Source organism: Mus musculus, chromosome 9, assembly GCF_000001635.26.
Source record: "Mus musculus strain C57BL/6J chromosome 9, GRCm38.p6 C57BL/6J".
In the NCBI taxonomy this organism is placed as follows: Eukaryota; Metazoa; Chordata; class Mammalia; order Rodentia; family Muridae; genus Mus; species Mus musculus.
The window spans coordinates 119006253-119027482 of NC_000075.6; the positions used below are offsets into that span (position 1 = coordinate 119006253).

At 47.4% G+C, this 21230-nt stretch overlaps 1 protein-coding gene and 1 long non-coding RNA gene across 4 annotated transcripts in view; one reads left to right on the forward strand and one right to left on the reverse strand.

Annotated features, from left to right (window-relative positions):
* Positions 1–21230, forward strand: part of Ctdspl (CTD (carboxy-terminal domain, RNA polymerase II, polypeptide A) small phosphatase-like) — a 117584-nt gene that overhangs the window by 79717 nt on the left and 16637 nt on the right. For 2 of the 3 annotated variants that reach the window (NM_133710.3, XM_006512263.1), the window contains exons 2-4: positions 4983–5137; positions 13760–13792; positions 20685–20786. In NM_133710.3, the coding sequence (NP_598471.3) occupies positions 4983–5137; positions 13760–13792; positions 20685–20786 (290 nt within the window). The remainder of the gene's footprint in view (positions 1–4982; positions 5138–13759; positions 13793–20684; positions 20787–21230) is intronic. The other variant, XM_006512262.3, reaches the window with a different exon arrangement.
* On the reverse strand, positions 16598–19458 carry Gm33645. The gene is made up of 2 exons (XR_379994.3): positions 19295–19458; positions 16598–17110 (listed from the first exon to the last, which is right to left on the reverse strand). It is a non-coding gene; the product is annotated as a predicted gene, 33645 (long non-coding RNA).

The following is a 21230-nucleotide window of genomic DNA, read 5'->3' on the forward strand; positions in this document are numbered from 1 at the left end:
GCCATATTCCCCATCAGTAATTGGTATTTTAATGATGTCCCTTCCTGCTATTCTACCCAGAGAAACTAGGGAGACATTCTACAGCTCCCATCCTGTAGGATCAGGGACTCAGTTCCTCTGAGAAAAGGGGAGCTCCCATGGCAACGACTCTGAGGCTTATTGGTGGATGCTTCCAGAAGGCTCCGGCCCTGTGGAAAGAGAGGACCACATCCACGGGCGGGAAGCAGGCTGTGGTGATGTCTAGAAGGACGCAGTAAGGCATATCCGGAAGAACGTCGTATCTTTGTTACCTCTTGTCACACCTTCTCCAGGAGACACAGGAGGACCGTGTGTAAGACCATAGTCAGCCCCAGCCTTCCCACCACCGGCCATTCTGTTCTGCTCATGTCTCCTTAGGGAACTGAAGATATTTGAGTCACAGAATTGTTTGCTACCTCTGCCAAAAGTCTCCCTTTGTTCACCTTAGGAGGCCTGGCCATAGTGGGGGAAAAGGGCAGATGCTGGGCTCTGCCTCGGGCATGACCTCATCATCACAGTGGAGGAAGAGATGGTGGTCCTTCATAGCCTGTGCTGCCCTGAGCCTTGGGGAAATGGCAGTCATGCATCTCAGGGCACCTTGATGGGAAAATGTGCTAGATCTGCCGGGCTCCTTGAATGCTCCTCCCTGGTGCTTCTCCTTGAGTGCTCCTCCCTGGTGCTTCTCCTTGAGTGCTCCTCCCTGGTGCTCCTCCTTGAGTGCTCCTCCCTGATGCTCCTCCTTGAGTGCTCCTCCCTGGTCTTCTTGAGTGCTCCTCCCTGGTGCTCCTTCTTGAGTGCTCCTTACTGGTGCTCCTCCTTGAGTTCTCCTACCTGGTGCTCCTCCTTAAGTGTTCCTCCCTGGTGCTCCTTTTTGATGAGCACCATAGGGACAGGAGTCCCTGGGCCAGCTGCAGGCTGGGCAGGAACAGTGCTCAGCAAAGAGCTAAGCAAGGCCTTCAGTGGGAAATGAACTGCCAGGGAGTGGAGAGGGAGTGTGGACGCTGCCTCTTCTCTCTTGAGACCCGTGTTCTCTCAGAAAACAGCAGCCAGAAGAACACACTGAACACCAAGCCCCTCCTTTTACCTTCCCCACTCTGCATCCGGTGTTTAAAGCAACCGAATAGAATTATTTCCCAAGATTTGTCTAGTTTTGCTTTTAAAGTACAGTTTATATAACTGAGACCTGTTATGGTAAGTGCGTCTCTCAGTCGACAGATGCCAGCAGAAAGAAAAACATTTACTTTCGTAATATCCAGCCTTGATCCAGAACGTAACAGCAGAATCACTTTTTTTCTTCCAAGCAAACATCGGTAAAGGCCGATGAGATGGCTCAGCAAGCAATGCTGCTTGCTGCAGAGCCTAGTGAACTGAGTTCAAACCCCAGACCTATATAGCAGAGAGAACTGACTCCCACAGTTGTCCTTCAACCTGCGCGCGTGCACACACACGCACACAGGCTAAGTAAATAAATAATACATTTTTAATAATGAATAAGAAAAAAAGAAAAGAAGCAAATAAGCTAAATAAACTCCTAAATGAAATTATCTTAAAGGTTCACTTTATTTTTAATTATTTATGTATGTGTATATGCAGTGCCCACAGAGGTCAGAAGAAGGTGTTGGATCCGCTGAAGCAGTGAGAGCCTCCGCACTGGGGACCAAACTTAATTCTTTACAAGGGCGTTACACACCTTCTATTGCTGAGCCACCTCTCCAGCCCCATAAAAGATATTTTTTTCAAGAAAAGAAAGACTACTGGTAATTCAAGAGCCAGCATTTATTGAGTGCTTGTCGTTATTAGACTCTATTCTAAACACTTAATATAAAACATGTTAATTCTCATGACACAAGCTTGTGAGATATGGCTGTTTCTAATGGCCTTAGAGCTTACCAAAGTCCCATACTACTTCTGGTTGAGCCATCCTCGACACCTCTGCAAGCCTGCTCCTGAACCCATAGTCTGATCACTTGGTAGGCTTAGCTGCCGTGCGGGTCACATGGAGAAGTCACAGCGGGATAAAGATCTGTGGCAGAGCAAGTCCAGACACTGCTGCAATGGTCCAGGGACAAAATGGTGAGGGTCTCTGCCTGTGCAGGAGGGAAGCAGAGATGAGGACGGATTTAAGAGTGACTTAGGATTCAGAGTGGCTTAATGAGAGAGAACAGGATCAAGATCAGACTGGGCCAAGAGGGGAGACCGGGACCTCCATTTAGGCATGTAGGAGGGGAAGGACCTAGAAGAGGCCCAGAGATGTCCTTCCCACAAGATAGGTATACTGACTGAAATGTGGGAGAGAGGTCTGGACCAGAGGCTCCAGCCACTCAGTCATACACTGGTCCTAAGGAAACATTTCTGTTCCCTGTCTAGCCTGACTTGAGAGTGGCCCACTAGCACTGGAGTGCTTGGGAAATTGGAAGAGCCCAGAGCATCCCTTACTTAACTCAAAGGGAACCCAGCAAAGCAGCTTCTCCCTGCACCAAGGAAGCCGGACCACGGCTGTCAGCTCCAGGGTAGCTCACACCAATTCTACGGCTCTCCAGACACGGAGTGATCCAGCGGTAGAAATTACAAGTGACTTCTGGTTCCAAGTTTCAGGTTGATTGATTGATTGATTGATTGATTATATGAGCAGTTTGTTAATAGCGCTGAGGAAGAGTTCTGTCAGCCAAAGATGAATGAAAACAGCCCACTGGGAACCGCTTCCTCTCAGGCTGCTCACAGCTCCAAGATGCAGGCAAATGGTGTCAGAGAAATACGCCGTCCCTCACCCGGAAACCAGCACAGCACACTGTCGGAATTGTTTTTGTTTGTTTGTTTCCTGCCCAGGGTTAAGTTATCTGAGTGTAACATAAACATTTAAACTCCCAAAGAAACAGTCAGGCCGTCATCTAATCAGTCACTTATATTAAATACAAGTTTATTATAATGCCTTCCTCTCTGCTTGGCAAGCTCTCTGCTTCTTAATCAGACCTCAGTTGTCTCAAGATTTGCTTTCAGCAGGGCACTGGGGAAATCACACATTTGGAAACAGGCCACTAGGGCTCACGGAAGCTATGACCCCCATATCTTCTGGGAGTCTGAGGAGCCCATGAGAGGCAGTTTGTGACATCATGGTCTATAGAGGTCAGCCTTGACCCTCAGTGAACTTGACAGCAGCCATTATCTTTTCTCTCCACTCACAGCCAGATGTAAAGCCACCTACCGCTTGGCCCAGTGGTCTAACCTAGCATTTTAGTCTTGAAATTAAAACACTAGGGTCCTGTGACATACACTCAAGGACTCATGGAGAAAATAGAAACAGCCAGCCTAAATCATTAGGATTTATGATTCTAAAGTTCATCTTTTTCTTAAGGTGTGTGTGTGTGTGTGTGTGTGTGTGTGTGTATTTGTCTGTGTGGTATGTATGTGTATGTGTGTGTGCAGTGTGTATGTGGAGGGGAGTATGTGGAGGGTTATGTGTGGGGTGTGGTATGTGGGTGTGGTGTGGGTGTGTGTAGTGTGTATGTATCTGTGTGTGTAGTATGTATGTATCTGTGTGTGTCTGTGTGTGTGTATGTGCATTTGTGTGTGTGGTGTGCATGTGTACGGTGTGTGGGTATGGCTGTGTGTGTGTACAGGAACACAGAGGTCAAAAGAATGCATCAGGTTTCTTCCCCTATCAGCCTCTGCTTATTTCTTTGAGGCGTGGTCTCTCTCTTGAACCTAGGGCTTGAGTTTTCTCATTGAGGCTGAAAGACAGTGAGCCCCAGTTATCCTCTGTCCCCTGCCCTCAGAGCGGGATTACACATGTGGGCCGAATACCCGGCTTGTTACGTGGGTGTTCGACTCCAGATTCTGGTCCTCATCATATAACAGAAGCCCTGAAGCAATGAGCCACTTCCCCGGCCCCTAAGGATCATCTTCAGTGAGTGAGAATCTTAAGTTCATGCTTGCGGGACCACAGACCAACCACATCTGAACACTTGCTTGGAAATCACCGTCTGCGAGCCTCCTATCTGAGTGCATTTGGTTTTGCGGGCAGCAGGGAACTATTGCTAAGGTCTTGTGATCACGTAGGGGAAGGTGCTGGACCTCCCAAGTTCATACAGCGCTTAGTACCAGATGGCCTGCGAGGAGAGATGGCCTCTCGGTTGCTCCACATTTAAACCATTTCCCACAGTGTCTGTTTTCCCACTAACCCTCAGCATGGTCCCTTCCCTGTGGCTTCGGCTCAGAGCCCCGCGGACCCACCCAGCCCTGGTATGAGGCAGAACTGCCCCAGCCACATTCCCAGGAAAAGGCTCTGGCTCTGGCTGGAGTCAGTCTAGTGCCCTGAGGTGCGTTTTCATCTGAGACACATTTTACCTTTTATTTCTGACTTGTGGCAGCTTGTCCTGAGCACGGATAAACAGAAAGACCCATCCCTCCCTCTGGTGCCTCCAGCCAGGACAGGCCAGGGCACTGAATTGCCCTGGATGGAGAGACCGTTTCCTGAATCCCCAAAGCACGTGTTCTCCGTATCACGTCTCCTGATATCTCTATAATGGATGCCTCAGCTTTGTCCTTGGGAGGTCCAGATTCCCCTTTTTACGATCAACTAACTGACTTTAAGAAGGGGGTTCCTATGTGCTCCTAAATGGCTTTGTCTTGAACGCATAAAGCCTACAGTCCCCATAATGCATAGGAAGTGTCCAAGAACCAAGTTTCAAAGTGGCTCTTGCTTGCTGCCCCATGGGAGGATGCTTCTGGGAGAAGGTCAGGTCGAGTTTGTTCACGAGAAGGCTGGTTTGGAAGCTTCAGGCACATGTTTTACTTGGTAGCACTCAGGTGACAATGACCCTGAGGACTATGTGGTGAAGGAGCAAGCCCCACTGAAGTCCACAGGATTTGTACGGCCTGTGGGATTGGGCTCCAGGGCCCCCAGCATCGGGGTTAAAGAGACAGCTGCACAGTGCGGTACTCATGGATGCTATTTCTTTCCCCAGCTTCCCAGCGCAACATCAGCCTAAAGAAGCAAAGGGGTCGGAGCATCCTTAGCTCTTTCTTCTGCTGCTTCCGAGACTACAATGTGGAAGCCCCTCCGGCCAACAGCCCCAGTGTGCTTCCGCCACTGGTGGAGGAGAACGGTGGGCTTCAGAAGGTCAGTGCCCCCTATAATCTAAAGCTGCAGTAGTCTGTATGCCACACCTGGACACGTTCCCTCACAAGAATGTGGGAAATGCATATGCAGCCATTTAAGACTTGGGTCCCATCTTTTTAGGTACTGAGTATTTCTGGTCTTCCCATCTAGCATCCAAAGGGCATGCATGAAGGAAGTTTAAGACCAGAGAGAGGGCTCAGCTGGTAAAGGGGCTTGCCGACAAGCCTGATAACCTGAGTTCAAGCCTCAGAATCCACAGGGTAGAAGGAAAGAATTGATTCCCACAAGGTATACCTGACATTTTCATGCACACTGTAGCTTACACACACACACACACACACACACACACACACACACACACACATACACACACGATAAATGTAATTTTAAAAGGAACCGGTAGCAGGCATAGAATTGGCAAAATAAGACAGAGACAGAGAAGACCACGCAATGAGTGTAATTGACCTTAACTTCCTTGAGTGACAACAATATCTGTTTAACAATAGCAAGGTGGAAGGTCTGGGGACACAGCTCGGCATAGAGTGTTTGCTGGGGTGTGTGTGTTAGATTGTCATAATAGGTCAGAACCCAAAACCACCCATGAGCTGTCTGACAGACACATCTGAGACAAAATGACTCAGAACAGGTAAGACTATAAGAATAAACAGAGAGACAGCACCCAGGGACAAGCAAAGAAACCAGGTTACATTAATCTCCGTCAAAATCGGATTCCAGGTAGAGCAAACAGAAAAAGGCATTGAGAAAGACAAAGAGGGTAGCCACCAGGAGCATGACTAAAGACTGCAGAGGGGCAGTCAAAGAGCTTTATGTTCCAAATAACATAAATACACAGTATAAACAGATAACAAGAAGCAAAGCCGTGCGCTGGGTTGACGCTCAGCACCTCAGTGGTTGCAAGCACTGGCTGCCCTAACAGAGGGCTAGGGTTTCCTTCTCAGGCCTGCGACTCCAGACCAGGGCATATGATGCTCTCTTCTGGCTTTCATGCATGTACACACACGCTAAACATTTAAATAAGGAAAATAGACAACTAGTCGGGTGTGGGGTCATCAAGACGTCTGATCCCTTTGATGTATGGCTCAAAACAGGAAAAATATTTGAAGTGGCTAAATGTGGAAACTAAAACAATCCTTCCCCTGACTATGAGGTTTTTATAGGTAACATAGGGTTTGGAGTAGGAATGGAGGCTTCAATGTAGCATTAGGTAAAGAGGATGCTAACTGGTTTACATTTCCAAGCGGACATTTGGCAATACGGAGTCAAAATCTTAGAGTATGCCTGTTGTTGATGAAAGCATTTTTATTTCACAGGAAAAAAAAATGTCATTAAGAATGTACAAAATTTGAATGAACAATAAGACACTATCTATCATAGCTTATAATGACTTAGGAAGGTACCTGATGCAGACCTCTGACCTACATACACACATGTGTACACACACACACACACACACACACACAAAGCTAGCCTTCTGGGATGCAAATGAGGTACATTCTCAGACACATAATGATTTCAAGAAGGGGATTAAGAAAGAAAAAAAAGAGATAGTTGGTTAAAAGAGCTACATCACAGCCATACCATGCTAGATGGCTTGGTTAAATGCTGTGTCTTGGTTAAAAATGACATATCCCGAAGAGTGATGTGTCACGATTATTCACATAAAGAAATGCTTGCAGTAGAGCTGGAGAGGAGGCTGGGGAAGCACAGGCCTTGTGCACAAGCCTGACAGCCTGGGTTCAGGGCTCCGACCCACGTTAAAGCATCAGTGCAGTATCTGCAGGCCTGGGAGATGGATTGCTGGGAGCAGGGCCGTCAGCAGAAGCTTGCCGTACACCGCAGGAAACACAAGCAAGACTGGGAAGAGACAAGGCAAACGCTTGTCTTCTGTAGAGTCCTAAGACACCTGAAATGTCAGCACCAACAGAGGCCCATGGACACCCTGGGGAAGGATTTAAACATCCCACTGCTATGGTGGACCCTGGAGGAGCTGTGCTGGTGACTGAGTGACTCCATTCCCTGTACCCTGGTATTTGATAGTGTGGCGCTTCCTTTGCCTCTGCTGGTCCATGGAAGCAGGGCTCCTCTGGGCTTCTCGGGGTTTCTCATTCCCCAAAGATCCTAACAGACAGAGTGGCCAGCCATTGTCAGAACACACAGCCTTGCACAAGCAAAGAAAGATGTGCCTCAGCTGAGAGGTCCATGTTCAAAAGCTAGCACCTGAGACTCCTTCTGGGGAAAACAGTTGGAACGATAGAAGCCAGCCTCCAGGACACTCAGGACAGCCAGCCTCCAGGACACTCAGGACAACCACCCTCCAGGACACTCAGGACAACCACCCTCCGGGACACTCAGGACAGCCAGCCTCCAGGACACTCAGGACAGCCAGCCTCCAGGACACTCAGGACAGCCAGCCTCCAGGACACTCAGGACAGCCGGCCTCCACAGACAACTCAGAAGCCATCCTGGTACAGACGAGACTTGTAGGATTCAAATCTCCCCAGTATTAAACATAAAACCTCAGAAAACAAGGGAGAAGGAGAGAGCAGCGACGCGTGAGCACTAAAAGCAAATTCTGGAAACCCAGTGGAAGAAATAGAACTCAAACTAGAAGCACAAAGATGGAAATCATGAGGGAGGAAGAGGAGCCGGCAAACAGGAGCGCCAGAAGAAAAAGTAGAGGTTTTGTCTGTGTTTGTTTTTTGTTTCTTTGTTTGCTTGTGTGTTTTCTTGAGCTGAAAGAGACAGATTGCACCTGCCATTGAAGAGCTCACTGGTTCCCCCAAAGGACTGGGAGACTTAAGCAGAGCACAAGCCAGCATGCGTGCTGATGAAGCTCTGTGTTAAAGTAACACGTTTTACAAGCAACCAGAACACAGAGTTTTTTCCAGCGAAAGCCATTGTATTAATGGCAGACTTCTCCTCAGCAACAATAAAGAACAGAAGACTCTACAAGTTGTGTACAGGTTACTGGAGGGAGCACAGCTACAGAGCGGAAAGTGTGTGTGTCACCTCCTAGCCCTGGGCCGGGAGATGCTCTTTAAGCATGAATATCTGAGTTCAGATCATAATTTCTCCACGGCTGCTGAGAATAAACAGAAGCATAGCTTAAAGAAAGCTCAGAGCCAGGCCGAGTGAACCAGATCCTGCTGACAGGTGACCAAGACCGCATCAGATGGTTTTTGGCGAATTCAGCTGGACACCATTACCAAGAGTATACCTGCCATCAGATGGGAATGATTTGGGCAAGAAGTAAAGGAAAATTCACAAGCAATAGCTTGAACTGGTCATTTTCTCACTGCAAAGGCTGCGTCAGGCAGGTGCCAGGCTGGGTTAGATCCCGTGATGACAGGAGAGACCCAGACAGCGAACAATTCCATTTGGACATCTGTCTGCTCGGCCATCCTGGTCTCTGTGCCTGCCCCATCCTAGCTGTCACATATTCTAAGTGCCAAGCCTCTGACACAGGATCTACATTCACAGAAGTGGAATGGATGGTACCAGCCATGTGTGTCATTGCTTTCACGGGAAACCCAGGACTTTGTCTCAGCCAAAATGAAGACTGACCGGTGAGTAGATAGGCTAGTCACCGTGAGTGGAGGTGTGCTTCAGTGACTACCTCAAAACCTAAGAGGCCTAAAACAATACAAGTGGGGCCAGCAAGATGGCTCAGTGGATAAAGGTGCTTGCTGCTAAGCTTGACAACCTAAGTTCTGTCCTGTATGGCAGGAGAGCCCTGGCTCCTGTAGATTGTCCTCTGACTGCCACACACTTACAAGCAAAGGCACGTAGGTGTTCACCCCTCACACATATACATACAAAATAGAACAGTTAACCTAAGGGGGCTGGAGATGGGCCAATGGATGAGAGCTCCTGCAGAGAACCCAGTTCAGCTCCCAGCACCCACGTGCTGGCTCACAACCCTCTGTAACGCCATCCAGTACCAGGAGTCCAGTGCCCTCTTCTGACCTCTACAGACTCTGCTGCACATATGGTTCACAAACATACATACATGCATACAGAGGAACACAACATACATACATACATACATACATGCACATACATACATACATACAAACATACATGCATGCACACAGAGGAACACAAACACATAAATCTTTTTTTTAATGTAAAGTTAATTTTTAAGGGTAGTTTGAAGAGTTTTTAAAAAGTTTCTTTTTCCTGGGCTGGAGAGATGGCTCAGTGGTTAAGAGCACTGACTGTTCTTCCAGAGGTCCTGAGTTCAATTCCCATCAACCAAATGATGGCTTACAACCATCTGTAACAGAATCTGATGCCCTCTTCTGATGCATCTGAAGACAGAGACGATTTACTCATATACATAAAATAAATAAATCTTTTTTTTGTTTTGTTTTTTCAAGTCAGGGTTTCTCTGTGTAGCCCTGGCTGTCCTGGAACTCACTCTGTAGACCAGGCTGGCCTCGAACTCAGAAATCCACCTGCCTCTGCCTCCCAAGTGCTGAGATTAAAGGCGTGCGCCACCACTGCCCAGCTAAATAAATCTTTTTTTAAAAAAAGTTTATTTTTCCCTCATCAATTACTTGTCATAGGCTAGCTGTGTATTCTGTGGAGAGGCAGTGAGTCACAAGTCTAATTTAAATCATTCTAGTCACATTCCAAAAAAAATATTTTTAAACAAATGAAATGAATTTTAATGCTATTTTATTTAACCCAATATACCCAAGGTATTAGAACACGGGATCAATAGGCTACTATTACTGAGATCATTTCCTTTTTATCTTCCCAGTTCAAGAACTAATGTGTGTATCTTATTCTTGGCTCATATCTTAGTTTAGGCTAGCCACTTCCCATGGGCTCAGTAGCCACCTGTGAGCTGCTGGGTGTGGCAGCCCATCTTCTCAGGTTCCTGGACCTCAGGGAGGATAGCCCAGCACCTTGCCTTCCTTGACTGTCACGATCCCCTGCAGGTTTTGACTCAGAAGCAAAATGAATTTTGACTCTAGTGTCTGAAGCCAGACACATGGCTATCCCTAGCTTCAGGTACCCAGAAGAGAAGCTGGGATGGCGGGAGGGGGGTGGGGAGACTGGCTAATGCCTGTCACAGTGAGAAGTTACTTGTTTCCATAATAATGTCAAACACAAAGGCAGACCAAGGAAGTCTTCCTGATAAGGCAGCATTAGTATCAGACTGAGCAGAATTCAGTCAGATATGTTAGGAGCTGGAGAGCTGGCTCACTGGGTAAAGGAGCGCTTGCTGGTCTTGCAGAGGACCTGAGTTCAGTTCCCAGCATCTCTGTGAGGCTGCTCACATGCACTCATCTGACCTCCACGGGCATCCACACATGCCACACCCATGCACACAAATCAAAATGAATCACCTTTAAAAGCATTAAACACAGAAAAGACATTTACAGTGAATAAGGGTCAAACATGGCATGTAACAGCCCAGCCATCCTTCCATATGACCAAAAATGTGGCCAGCTGCAAGAAGAAAACGACAGTCAAATCAAGATTAAAAAGCTATCTTGTCTTCCGAAAATGAACAGCAGACAACACAGGCGAGTCATGGGTAGGTTCTGGCTGGTGGGATAAAGCTGGAAAATGAACGTTGTTATAAATATGGAAAAGTTATAAATTTAGCCTTGCTTGTAGATGACATCACTGTTTACATAGATACCCAAAAGAGTATAAAAATGGATTCCCATGGTTGAAAGACTCTGGTCTGCTTGCTCCTATGAGCTTCTGGATAGGTGTTTGAATGGAAGGAAAAAAAATATAAAGAATTGAAACACTTAAGGAAGAAGCCCCTGGAAGACAGCTTGCCCAGCAGGTGCCAGGCCTTGGTGTGTATAGCGATGGGGAACATCTGAGAGCCCACTGTAGTTCGTATCCTCAATTCCAAGCTGCTCTCTCCATACACTTCTCTCTCTCCCTGCTTAAAAGCCATTGCTGTGGGTGGGGACCAGTGAGGAGGCTCAGCAGGAGAAAGCTTTGGCTACCAAACCCGACATTCTGAGTTCCATCCCTGGGACCCACATGGTGGAAGAAGAGAGCCAACTCCTGCAGGTTGTCCTCTGACCTCCACACATACAGGGTACCACACTCCCACAAGCACATACAAAATAAACAAATCGATAAATAGATGTAATAAAAAATACTTCGCTGTGGAAAAGTGCCTTCAGTGACGGGAACAGGCGTCGTCAGTTGCTGTGGAGATAAACACCTTTTAAAGGCATTCCTTTGGGAGCTAGCGTTAGGCTCACTCAGAATTCCTGTTCATTCATGGGCTGCCCCTACTCACATTTGCCAAAATGGCTTTTTAAATAATTTAGTTTGGTGGGGAGCTGAAGAGAAGGCTCAGAAACTTGGCTGCTCTTCCAGAGGCCTAGACTTGGATTTGCAGCACCCAAGTGGCAGCTCCAACCCCTCTGTAACCCCAGTAACGAGATCTGACCTCTTCCTGGTCTCCAAGGGCGGCAGACATGCATGCGATACACAGACATGCCAGCAAAACACCGTACACATAAAATAAAAATAGACATACAGATTTTTTTAAAGAATTCAGTTCCTTATCTTAGTGAAATCTAAAGTGGGGTGTTATCTGCATAACAAATGCATGGTCTGTGGAACCCTGTGGGCAGCTGACTCCAGAGGACCCTCTGCCCTTCACACTGAACCCCACCAGCACCCACAGAACACAAGGCTAAGCCACATAAATTCCAGACCTGACTCCTGGAGTCTCCAGGGCTCCCTGCCTTTCTTCGGTCAGCACAGCAGAGAAGATGGAAGGCCCTGGACAGAAGGGGACAGGTCACTGCTCAGACACCATCCACCCTGAGTATTTTCTTCACCCTGGGAAAAGGAAGGCTAAGGACCTTTATCAACCTGCTTCTGCAACAGCAATTTAAGCTGACAGTCACCAGGCCACCTCAGCTCTACCAGCAGCATCCAGAGACTAAGAGGAGTCCGTCCTGGAAGACTCCAATAGTGGTGACCATGGAGGACCCCTAAGAGTAAGGCATCATAAAAGAGATTGCCAGAAACACAAATACACACATACCCATACATACATACCCCCATATACAACAGTACACACACACATATACAATAGCACATACACACACCATATACACACAATACATACACCATATACATACACCCCATACACACACACCATACACATACCCATATACAATAACACACACACACACCATACACATACAATACACACACCCTATACATATACCCCATATACACACACCATACACCCAAACCCCAAACACACATACCCTAAACACATACACACATACCCCCATATACAATAGCACATATATACCATATACACACACATACCATACACATACCATACACCCACATTCCATATACATATACCCTACACACATACACAACCCATATACACACCCTGCACACACATACCCTATATACATAAATGCATATATTCCATCCATACACCTGCTGTCCCCAACCCAAGACACACTCTCTTCATAGTACACATGTGTTTGCCCTCACACCCAGCCCCCACACACATCTCATATACACGTTTACACACGCATGTCTGTGTACACACATGTGCCGTCTTCATTCCCACATGCCTGTGGCTGGACACGTTATGTTTTCGTTGCTGTGCTTCCTTGGTCTTGCCACACACATGCTCACCTCGTGACAGGTGTTTCTGAGGCTGACTGAGTGGGACTCTGATCTCTGGCTGGAACAGGGCTTCCTACGTGTCTTTGCCTCCAGGAGCCCCTGCAATGCCTAGAGATCTGTCCCTGCTCTGGGACACATCCTGGTGAGACAGACCAGAGATGCTCTTGAGCCAGTTAGAGGTCATCCTCACCTGACTCGTCTGGCTCAGCATCTCTGCTCTAAGGGGCCCAGACTTGGGAGCGTCGGGTTGTATCTCCCCCACTGACGGCAGCGATCTGCTTCTGCGTCCAGATGTTGAGAATGGTATCCTTTAGAAGCTTCTGAAGTGAAGTTCCCTGCAGGAGCTGTTGAACACCAGGATTTGATTAGTGTGTGCTATTGTATGGGAGAGCCACAGAGCTCTCCTGATAGAGCCTGCTTAGAATCATAGAGAGACGCCAGAGGGACCTCCTCCTAGCAGAGGAAGGACTTATCGAGGTTGTCTTCAGAGAAAAGAGGAATTGTAGTTACACCACAGAGGTGATGTCTAGAGAACAGAGACAATCAGGTGACCATACAGGTCTCAGCCGAGCTACCCAGAGGTGCCTGCCTTTGCCATCAGGTTTGGCCTTCACAGGAGACCCTGACGCTGGTGACCTCACACCTTGGTAACCATGGACACATCTTCGCACAAATCTTTTAGTCAGAGACTTGAAGAGTACATCTCTCAATCAGGCCATCTGAAGAAGAAAAGAAAATGCAAGAGAATGAATGAAACAATTTTTTTCTCTTGCATTAACATTCATCAGTGATACAATGAGCTGTTTCTGTGGGCCAGGCTTCCAATAGCTGGTATTCTGGACTGAGGCTGGTTGAGACCCTCCCTTGGGGCGCACATATTCTTAACACTCTTCTGAGAATGCAATCCCTTTTTCTACCAACCTGACAGTAATTTTCTTTTCTTTTCCTCCTCAGGGTGACCAGAGGCAGGTCATTCCCGTACCAAGCGTATGTATCTTTATCCAGTTCTCTTAAAGCACATGCCTACTCACAGGAAAGTCTGCTAATGTTCTCGCTTCTGTTGGGTTTTATTGTGTGGTATAAACAAGCATATTCTGCATAGAAAACAAAAAAATCTGAGAAACAGAGCTCGCTTGAGCTATGGAGGACTGCTGTTCTTGGGAGAACAACAGACAACAGCGGTGTCCACCCACTTCCCCCTGGTACCCTCTCAGGAAGAACCACCCCACTTTCAGTAAACTGAGGTCCTGAACCCCGCCCCCATACTGCACTGGCCCAGCTCCACTGAACAGGAGGGCACCATTCATTACCCCAGCTTGCTTCTTCACTGCACATTCTGGCTCACTGAACAGTGCTGAGAGGATCCATCCTGCCGCATAGACTCCTTGAACTTGCAGGATCCAGCCCACCCCTCAGGCAAGCCAGCCTGCAGCCCTGCCTCAACCAGACCACCCCACTTATGTTTGAAAACCTTGCATTCCAAAGAGAAGTCGTACCTCTGTCCCTAAGCCTCTGCCCATCCCGTTTGCTCTCATATCCCCCACCTCCCCGGCTCAGCCAGCAGCACCTCCATCCTCAGGTCATACGGCAAACAATGTCCCTGAGGAGCTTTATAGCTGGGCACAACCCCAGATCCTCAGGGAAGCGATCAGCCTCTAAAACAGCCTGTGAATTGGCCTCTTGCTCTATGAAGATTCTCTGATTTGGATTATGGGACTCCGATCTGTTTGTGTATCTTTGACATGTTTTCTGGAACCTTCAGGAAATGCAGCCGCCCTACCTCAAATAGAGTGGGTCTTAGGAGTTTGGGTTGCCCAAGAAAGCTTTTGGTAGCACATGTCATTTGCAAGTGGCTCAAAAGGCCACCCATTTTCTTTTCCTCGAGACCTTTGATTCTCTATTGGCCATGCCTAGGAGCGGTGGGCTTCGTTGGATCTTAGTCTGCTCAGGCAGGTCAGCATGTTAGCCATTTGACCATGGTACCCAGCGGCTCCATAGCAGGGGGCTTCCTCTAACCTTCATAAAGGTAGTCTCACACATTTTTCTTACACATGTGTGTGTATTAGATAGAGGGCAGCAGCCCTTCCCCAATATCAGTATCTCCCCAGGTGACCAATGGGCTGTCTGTAAAGCTAGATGTTTTACAACATCTGTGACCCATACAGACCCTGCTGAGGACAACAGCCCTTACCCCAAAGATGCAGAATTCCCGAGTAAAGTAAATGGGAGCCAGGAGATTCTTTGTGTAATTTATCTCAGCACTGCATCAATAAACTGCAGGCAGGCGCTGTCAGAAGGTCGGTCAGGTCAGGTGACCGGTGGGACTGGTTTCTTTAGGCTGAAGATACTTTGTGTCTTTGTGTTGATGCTTTCCCCCACCCCCACCGGGAATTGCCTGTGCAGGTTAAAAAGCACTCTCCACTGAGCTACATCCCCAGCCCCAACTTGCATCTTTAAATGATAAGGAAGGAAAACTCTTCCTTCCACCGGGCAGTGCCACACCTGCACTGCCTGCTCAGCATACAAGGCTGAGAACAAGGGCATCTGGGCTCGGTTCAGACCTGAGATGTAGATCCCAGCACGCCTGGTAAAATCTGTACTGACTTCCCAAGGGCCCAGGTCACTTCGGTAGAGTCCTGTTCTTCCTGGAGCAGAGAGGGTGCTGGGAAATACTGAAACTGGGGATGCTGTATCAGAGGGCTAGATGCCTAGCTGGGCAGGGGAGCCTCCAGATCTCCCTTGGTCTCCATAACGACTTCTCCAGAAATAAAGAGCAAGAGAAGTCTAAGGCCACAGGTGCCCGGGGCAACTGCTGGTGCAGAGCTGTTCTCTCGTCTCCCCTCCCTGCCCCGCCCCGCCTCTGGCCTCACCCCTGCTTCTCTCATTTACATGCTGGTCTCTTCTCATGTGCAAAAGTTTCAGACTTTGAGCTTTTATTCAACAATAATTCAAGCCAGTAGTTAAATTTTAAATGCTGAAAAAAATTAACATGAAAGGGGAAAAGTCCTCCCATCAGCCCCCACGATCCTACTGTAAGCATCATAGATGCTTAGGTGACGTCCCCCTCTCAGAAAGTTTCCAGAGAAACACATACATGTTCGCACACATGAGGTAGCGATGCGCCCACCATTCTGCAAGCGGCTCGCTGGGTCATGAGCGCCTTGAATAGCCTTCCACATACCAGCATCCGCACTTCACCTCGTTGTAGCGCATAGCACTGACAGCGTCTGCTCGGCTGCCGTCTGCGTATGTTCTCGAGCTTTTGTCGTGGGAGTATGTGTGTGTGCGTGGACCTCTATAATCCAGTCCTAACTGAAAACATGGGGCCCAACAGCATATTCCACATTGTTAGTTATCAGCTTGCCCTCCAAAACCTGCTAGTTTATGCTCCCAGAGACAGCCTCTGACACGACCCCATTCCCTTGCCAAACTTAGTTCTCAAAGGCTTTTAAAACCCTTGCTCATCCAAAAGTAAAGAATGCTGTCGATTTATTGCTTTGACTGGCATTACTGATCAATGAATATGAACAGTTTCTCATTGGCTGCGCACCTTGCTTCTACACTGTCCACCTAGGTTTTATCTTGTCTACTCTTTTTTTAAATGTTTGAGAAGTGTGAAAGTGCCTGTGGCCAAGGCTGATGACCTGGGTCTGATTCCCTGGGACTGACATGACAGAGAGAAAACCAACCCCACACTTGTTTTCTGTGTTCTCACACACACACACACACACACACACACACATACATGCATCACGTGTGTCTTTTGACCTTGCTTATAAAGAAAGAAAGAAATTTTGCCACAAAGAAATTTTGATCTTTTATAGGTAAATGTAATGATCTGACTCCTGTTTCTGTGTTTAGAAAGATTTGCCCAGTCTATAGCCATGACCCATGACCCATGTTCTCTTCTGATCTGCTCCGGTGTTCTTCATCCACTTACAAGGCTTGCCATGTTATTCCGGTGGCCACTCAGTTGCCCTGAGCCTTTACTGAGCCGTCATCTTTGTCACACCGCTGGAATGACCTCCTCAGTAGCTTTGTCCCCCAGCCTTGGGCTGGCAGGTAGAGCCTTCCTCATTGGGAGCTTCGTGGGCTTTTAGTTACAGTCCGACAGGAAGAAATGCAGGGGCTGGGAAGTTCACATTCGTGGAGTGGTAGTGGCTTGAGACAAGCTTGGGAAGATGGTGTCCCCTTGAAAGATGCCACAGGGTCTGTGACCCACGCCCTGTTGTCCCACACTCTGGATGAAGTCACATGTCTCACTGATATGTGCACACTGTGCGGTATAGCAGAGCCATTAAATCTCTGAAAGGGGAGGTAGGAATTGAGTTGTCAACCAGCCTGTGTTCTGTGCTGAAAACATCTAATAAAACTGGAGTATCACTCCCAAACTTTAAGCAACAAGCCATGATGACTTCTTCCCCCTGACCCCCACTTCCATTTTTCTGCCCCACCCTGCAGGTCTCATAAATTCATTTGTACACGTGACTTTGTACATTCTTATTATACTCAGTGGCCCGGGTGTGTAATCCCAACACCAAGAGGATTGAGAGTTTCAGACTAGCCAGGGCTAAATGGCCAGCAAGGTGACTCAGAGGGTCAAGGAGCTTTCCCAGAAACCCTGACAACCCAGGACCCATATAAAGATAGAAGAAGACTTCACAGAATTGTCCTCTGACCTGCACACATATGCCATGACACACACGTGCATGGCATATAGGTACCCACATATAACCCACACACAGTAACAACAGCAATAATGATGATAATGATAATAAATAGCTAAAAGTTGTTTTGGGTTGTTTTGTTTTGTTTTTTATGACTAGCCTAATGGTACAGGCGTCTAATTCCAGAAGTTCAGGAGGCGAGGTAGAGTGAGTTCAAGGCCAGCCTGGGCACATCAGTGAGACTTTACCTTGTTTTAAAAGTCAAGAAAGGGTGGGTGTGGCTCAGTGATGGAGTGGAGGATGGGTGTGGCTCACTGATGGAGTGGAGGGTGGGTGTGCCTCACTGATGGAGTGCTTACCCAACATGGCTGATGCCCTAGGTTCAGCTTACAGTACTGCAGTCAACATGGAAGGCCCTTCCTGATGTAACGGGTATTTTTCTGGACCTTAAGCTTTATGAAGCCCTCACTCAAAGATTTGCTTAACTCTTTGAGTGAATGATTCAAGACCAGCTAAGTAACGAAGCCCTGGGGTGGTCTTACAGTGTCAGTGTAATGCCAAGAGCACAGCTCTCCAAAGGTCATGGTGGCAGACTGGTGAATTCACGCTTCTCTAGCATGGGTTCCTGGGGAAGCTGTGTGCATTTAGGAAAATGGCAAGGGCTTAGTGGGGCCCTCTCTCCTTCACAGCTCCTCAGCCTGGCCTTGCCCTCTGCCGGAAAGTCAATAGCTCGAGTAACAAAGTCTCACCCACCTGGTCTTCTTTTCCGTGCATCATTGGTTCAGGGACATCTATGTTTTTAATTACTCTTAGCTCACATCTGTGAAGTGTGGGTCATGTGTGCTAAGGAGGCCATTTTTAGTCTTGGGCTCGGAAAACCACGGAGCCCCTTTGGGCAGATCCTTGGTGGTTTCAGATCTTCGAGGGGTAGAATTGCTAGAGGCTTGTTTTCCAGGCTAGCAACTTAAACGACTAAAGTTATAAGCATTGCTTTAGTAGTGTGTAAAGCAAGGGGGGTGGACTGGAGGGATGCAGGCTGAACATAGGGGGTCGGGGGCCTGGTGGGATGGCTAGAAAAGGAAAGGTTCTCACCTGTCCACATTCTTCACGGTGAGACTGTATCTGTCTTACATGATAGTGTGATAAAGTCAAAACAAATGTTATCCCGGTCACATGCATACCTACTGCTGGGGACTGCCCATCTCTTGTTTATGTTCACTTGTGGGACTGACTCTCCCTGCACCCAACAAATCTCAACCCTGCTTGTAAGATAAAATGTTTATCTACAAAATTTCTTGCAAGTTTAATGATTTTTCTCTAGTAACCCGCTGACTCCGTTTTTTTTTAATGGTGGAAACAGCCCCCCTCAGTCCCTGAATTCCATGTCAGCTGCCAGGGGACATCCCACCTCCCTTGCTGGTGCTAGGGGGCCCTGGAGGAAGAGCAAGCTTTAGTTAAAGCTGTGAGAGATAGATCCTTCTGGGCCTTTTTGTCTCCATGATTTGGAAAGTTACACCAATCCAGGGAGCATCCTAGAGTTAGGGCTGCCTATGGCCTTGTGCAGCAGCTCTTCTTGCTCAGCCCCTCTGCTGGGTGATCATGGTGCCTGCTTCCTTCGCTAGCCTCCCGACTGTGGTGTGCAGTCACTGTTGGACTAGCTAAAGTTTAATTTTATTTTCAGTCCTGGGACTAAACCTAATGCCTCCCACACGCCAGCCTTTTATCCTATTACTCGCCCTACTTTTTGAGACAGGGTCTAAGTTCACCAAGTGAGCCCTATACTCTGTAGCCTCGACAAGGTTTGAGCTGTTTATCCTCCTACCTCAGTTTCCTGAGTTGCTGGAGTCACAGGCCTGCACCACCCAGCCCAGCTTTAAAGTTGATTTTTTATTAGCTGCCGTTCAGAGGGGGAAGTATCAGCCACTTTAAAGGAAATACTCCTGATTTCAGGCTTGCTCTTCTTGCTTGAAAAACTCTGCTGTTCATTCTTCCGTGGCTGAGTCTAGATATTTAATTATGTTTTGTTTTGAATCAAATATTAAACAGTTTGCAGGAAAAAAATTAACTAGTTAACTTTAGGCACGGAACGTACCACAGTCAATTAAAATACTTCACATTATCTCTGGAATGAGGCAGAGCCCAAAGAAATAAATACTCAAAACAGAGAAGGCTGGCTGAAATTACAGAGCAGTGTATTAGCTCTTTATGACCCATCACAAGACAGCAGTCAGCTGCTGTAAAGACTCTTTGGTGGACACAGCACATGGATTGGAGTCTAACTCAATCTAAGAGGCACAGATGTCCTATCCATTCAGTTTCATGCCACAGCAGCGCGGGTGCCAGTTTAAACTTTAATACTTGAAGTGCAACTGGTTAGTGCGTCTACAGTTTCTCTTCTACTGATTAAGGATGCCTGACATGGGGGCTGAAGAGACGGCTCATTAATTAGGCGTTTACGCCACTCTTGCAAAAGGACCCAGGTTCAATTTCTCACACCCTCATAGTAGCTCACAACTACCACCTGTAACTGCAGTTCCAGTAGGTCTGACGCCCTCTTCTGGACTCTACAGGCACTTGCATACACAAAGCACACATACAGACAAGCAGGAACACATAAATAAAAATACCAGTCATTGAAGGGAAAAAAAAAAAAAAAACCCGCAGGTCCAACCTAGCTCCAAAGTTTCCTGAGAGGTTACAGTGAGTTTTAGGCAAAATACAACCCCAGGAAAAAGGCCCATGAAGTCTAAATAACCATTACAAGTAGATTCTGATGGAATCCATTTTAATAATAATAATAGCTATTAATATTATTATTATTATTAATAGCCACCTCATGCATGCCAAGAAGGACCCTGGCTGGTTTACTGTGGGTATAGCTGATAAGCATCTACCTTACGTGGAGGTGTTATCATCTCAGCTAATTAAAAATAATGTGTCTGCCGTGATATTGAAAGCTCAGACTTGACGCCAGAGCACAGACCCTCACGGTAGTCACAGAAAGGCACTGTTTCAGGGGGGCAGAGTTTCCACTGCAGAACCCTGTTACTACTTTTAATAAAGCCGTGTGATAAGCTTAGCCAGGCCTTTGAGTGCTTGCTTTTGTTCATACCCTCACTAATGTGATCACCGTGGACCTTAGGTTAGTGTTGGGGAATCAGACTCCTACATTGAGCTTATAATATTGATTTTTTTTTTCCCTCTTCCTTTAGCCACCAGCTAAATACCTCCTTCCAGAGGTGACGGTGCTCGACTATGGAAAGAAATGTGTGGTCATTGATCTAGACGAAACCCTGGTGCACAGTTCGTTTAAGGTAAATCCCACAGGCAGTATCCCTTGGGGGTGTATGTGACTTCATCACCATCCCGTGGAAAGGGTGAAAGCTTGTGACTGCTTGTTATAACTTGACTCCTCAGGAAGACACCCCAAGAACTCAGGGTGACGGTTAGACCTATCCTGTTACCCAGGTGAATATGGGCTGCAATAATTGATTATTAAGTCACTGGCTTGAGGAAGCCCATTGGCTGGGCTGCCAGTGTCTCTGAGATCTCACCGTTTCCTTGAGATCTGGGCTTCCCCACTCTAAGCCCTGTAGAAATGCTTTTAGGTTCAAGTGGCACAGGCAATCAGGGCACCAGGATGTGACGTTTGTTGAAGGAACTGGAGCATTGTGCATTTTGTTGGGTGGTGCACCGGGTGGGTAATGTTGAAAACTGTCTGGTAGCCCTGCTGTCCTGGGAATGTTCCCAGATCAATT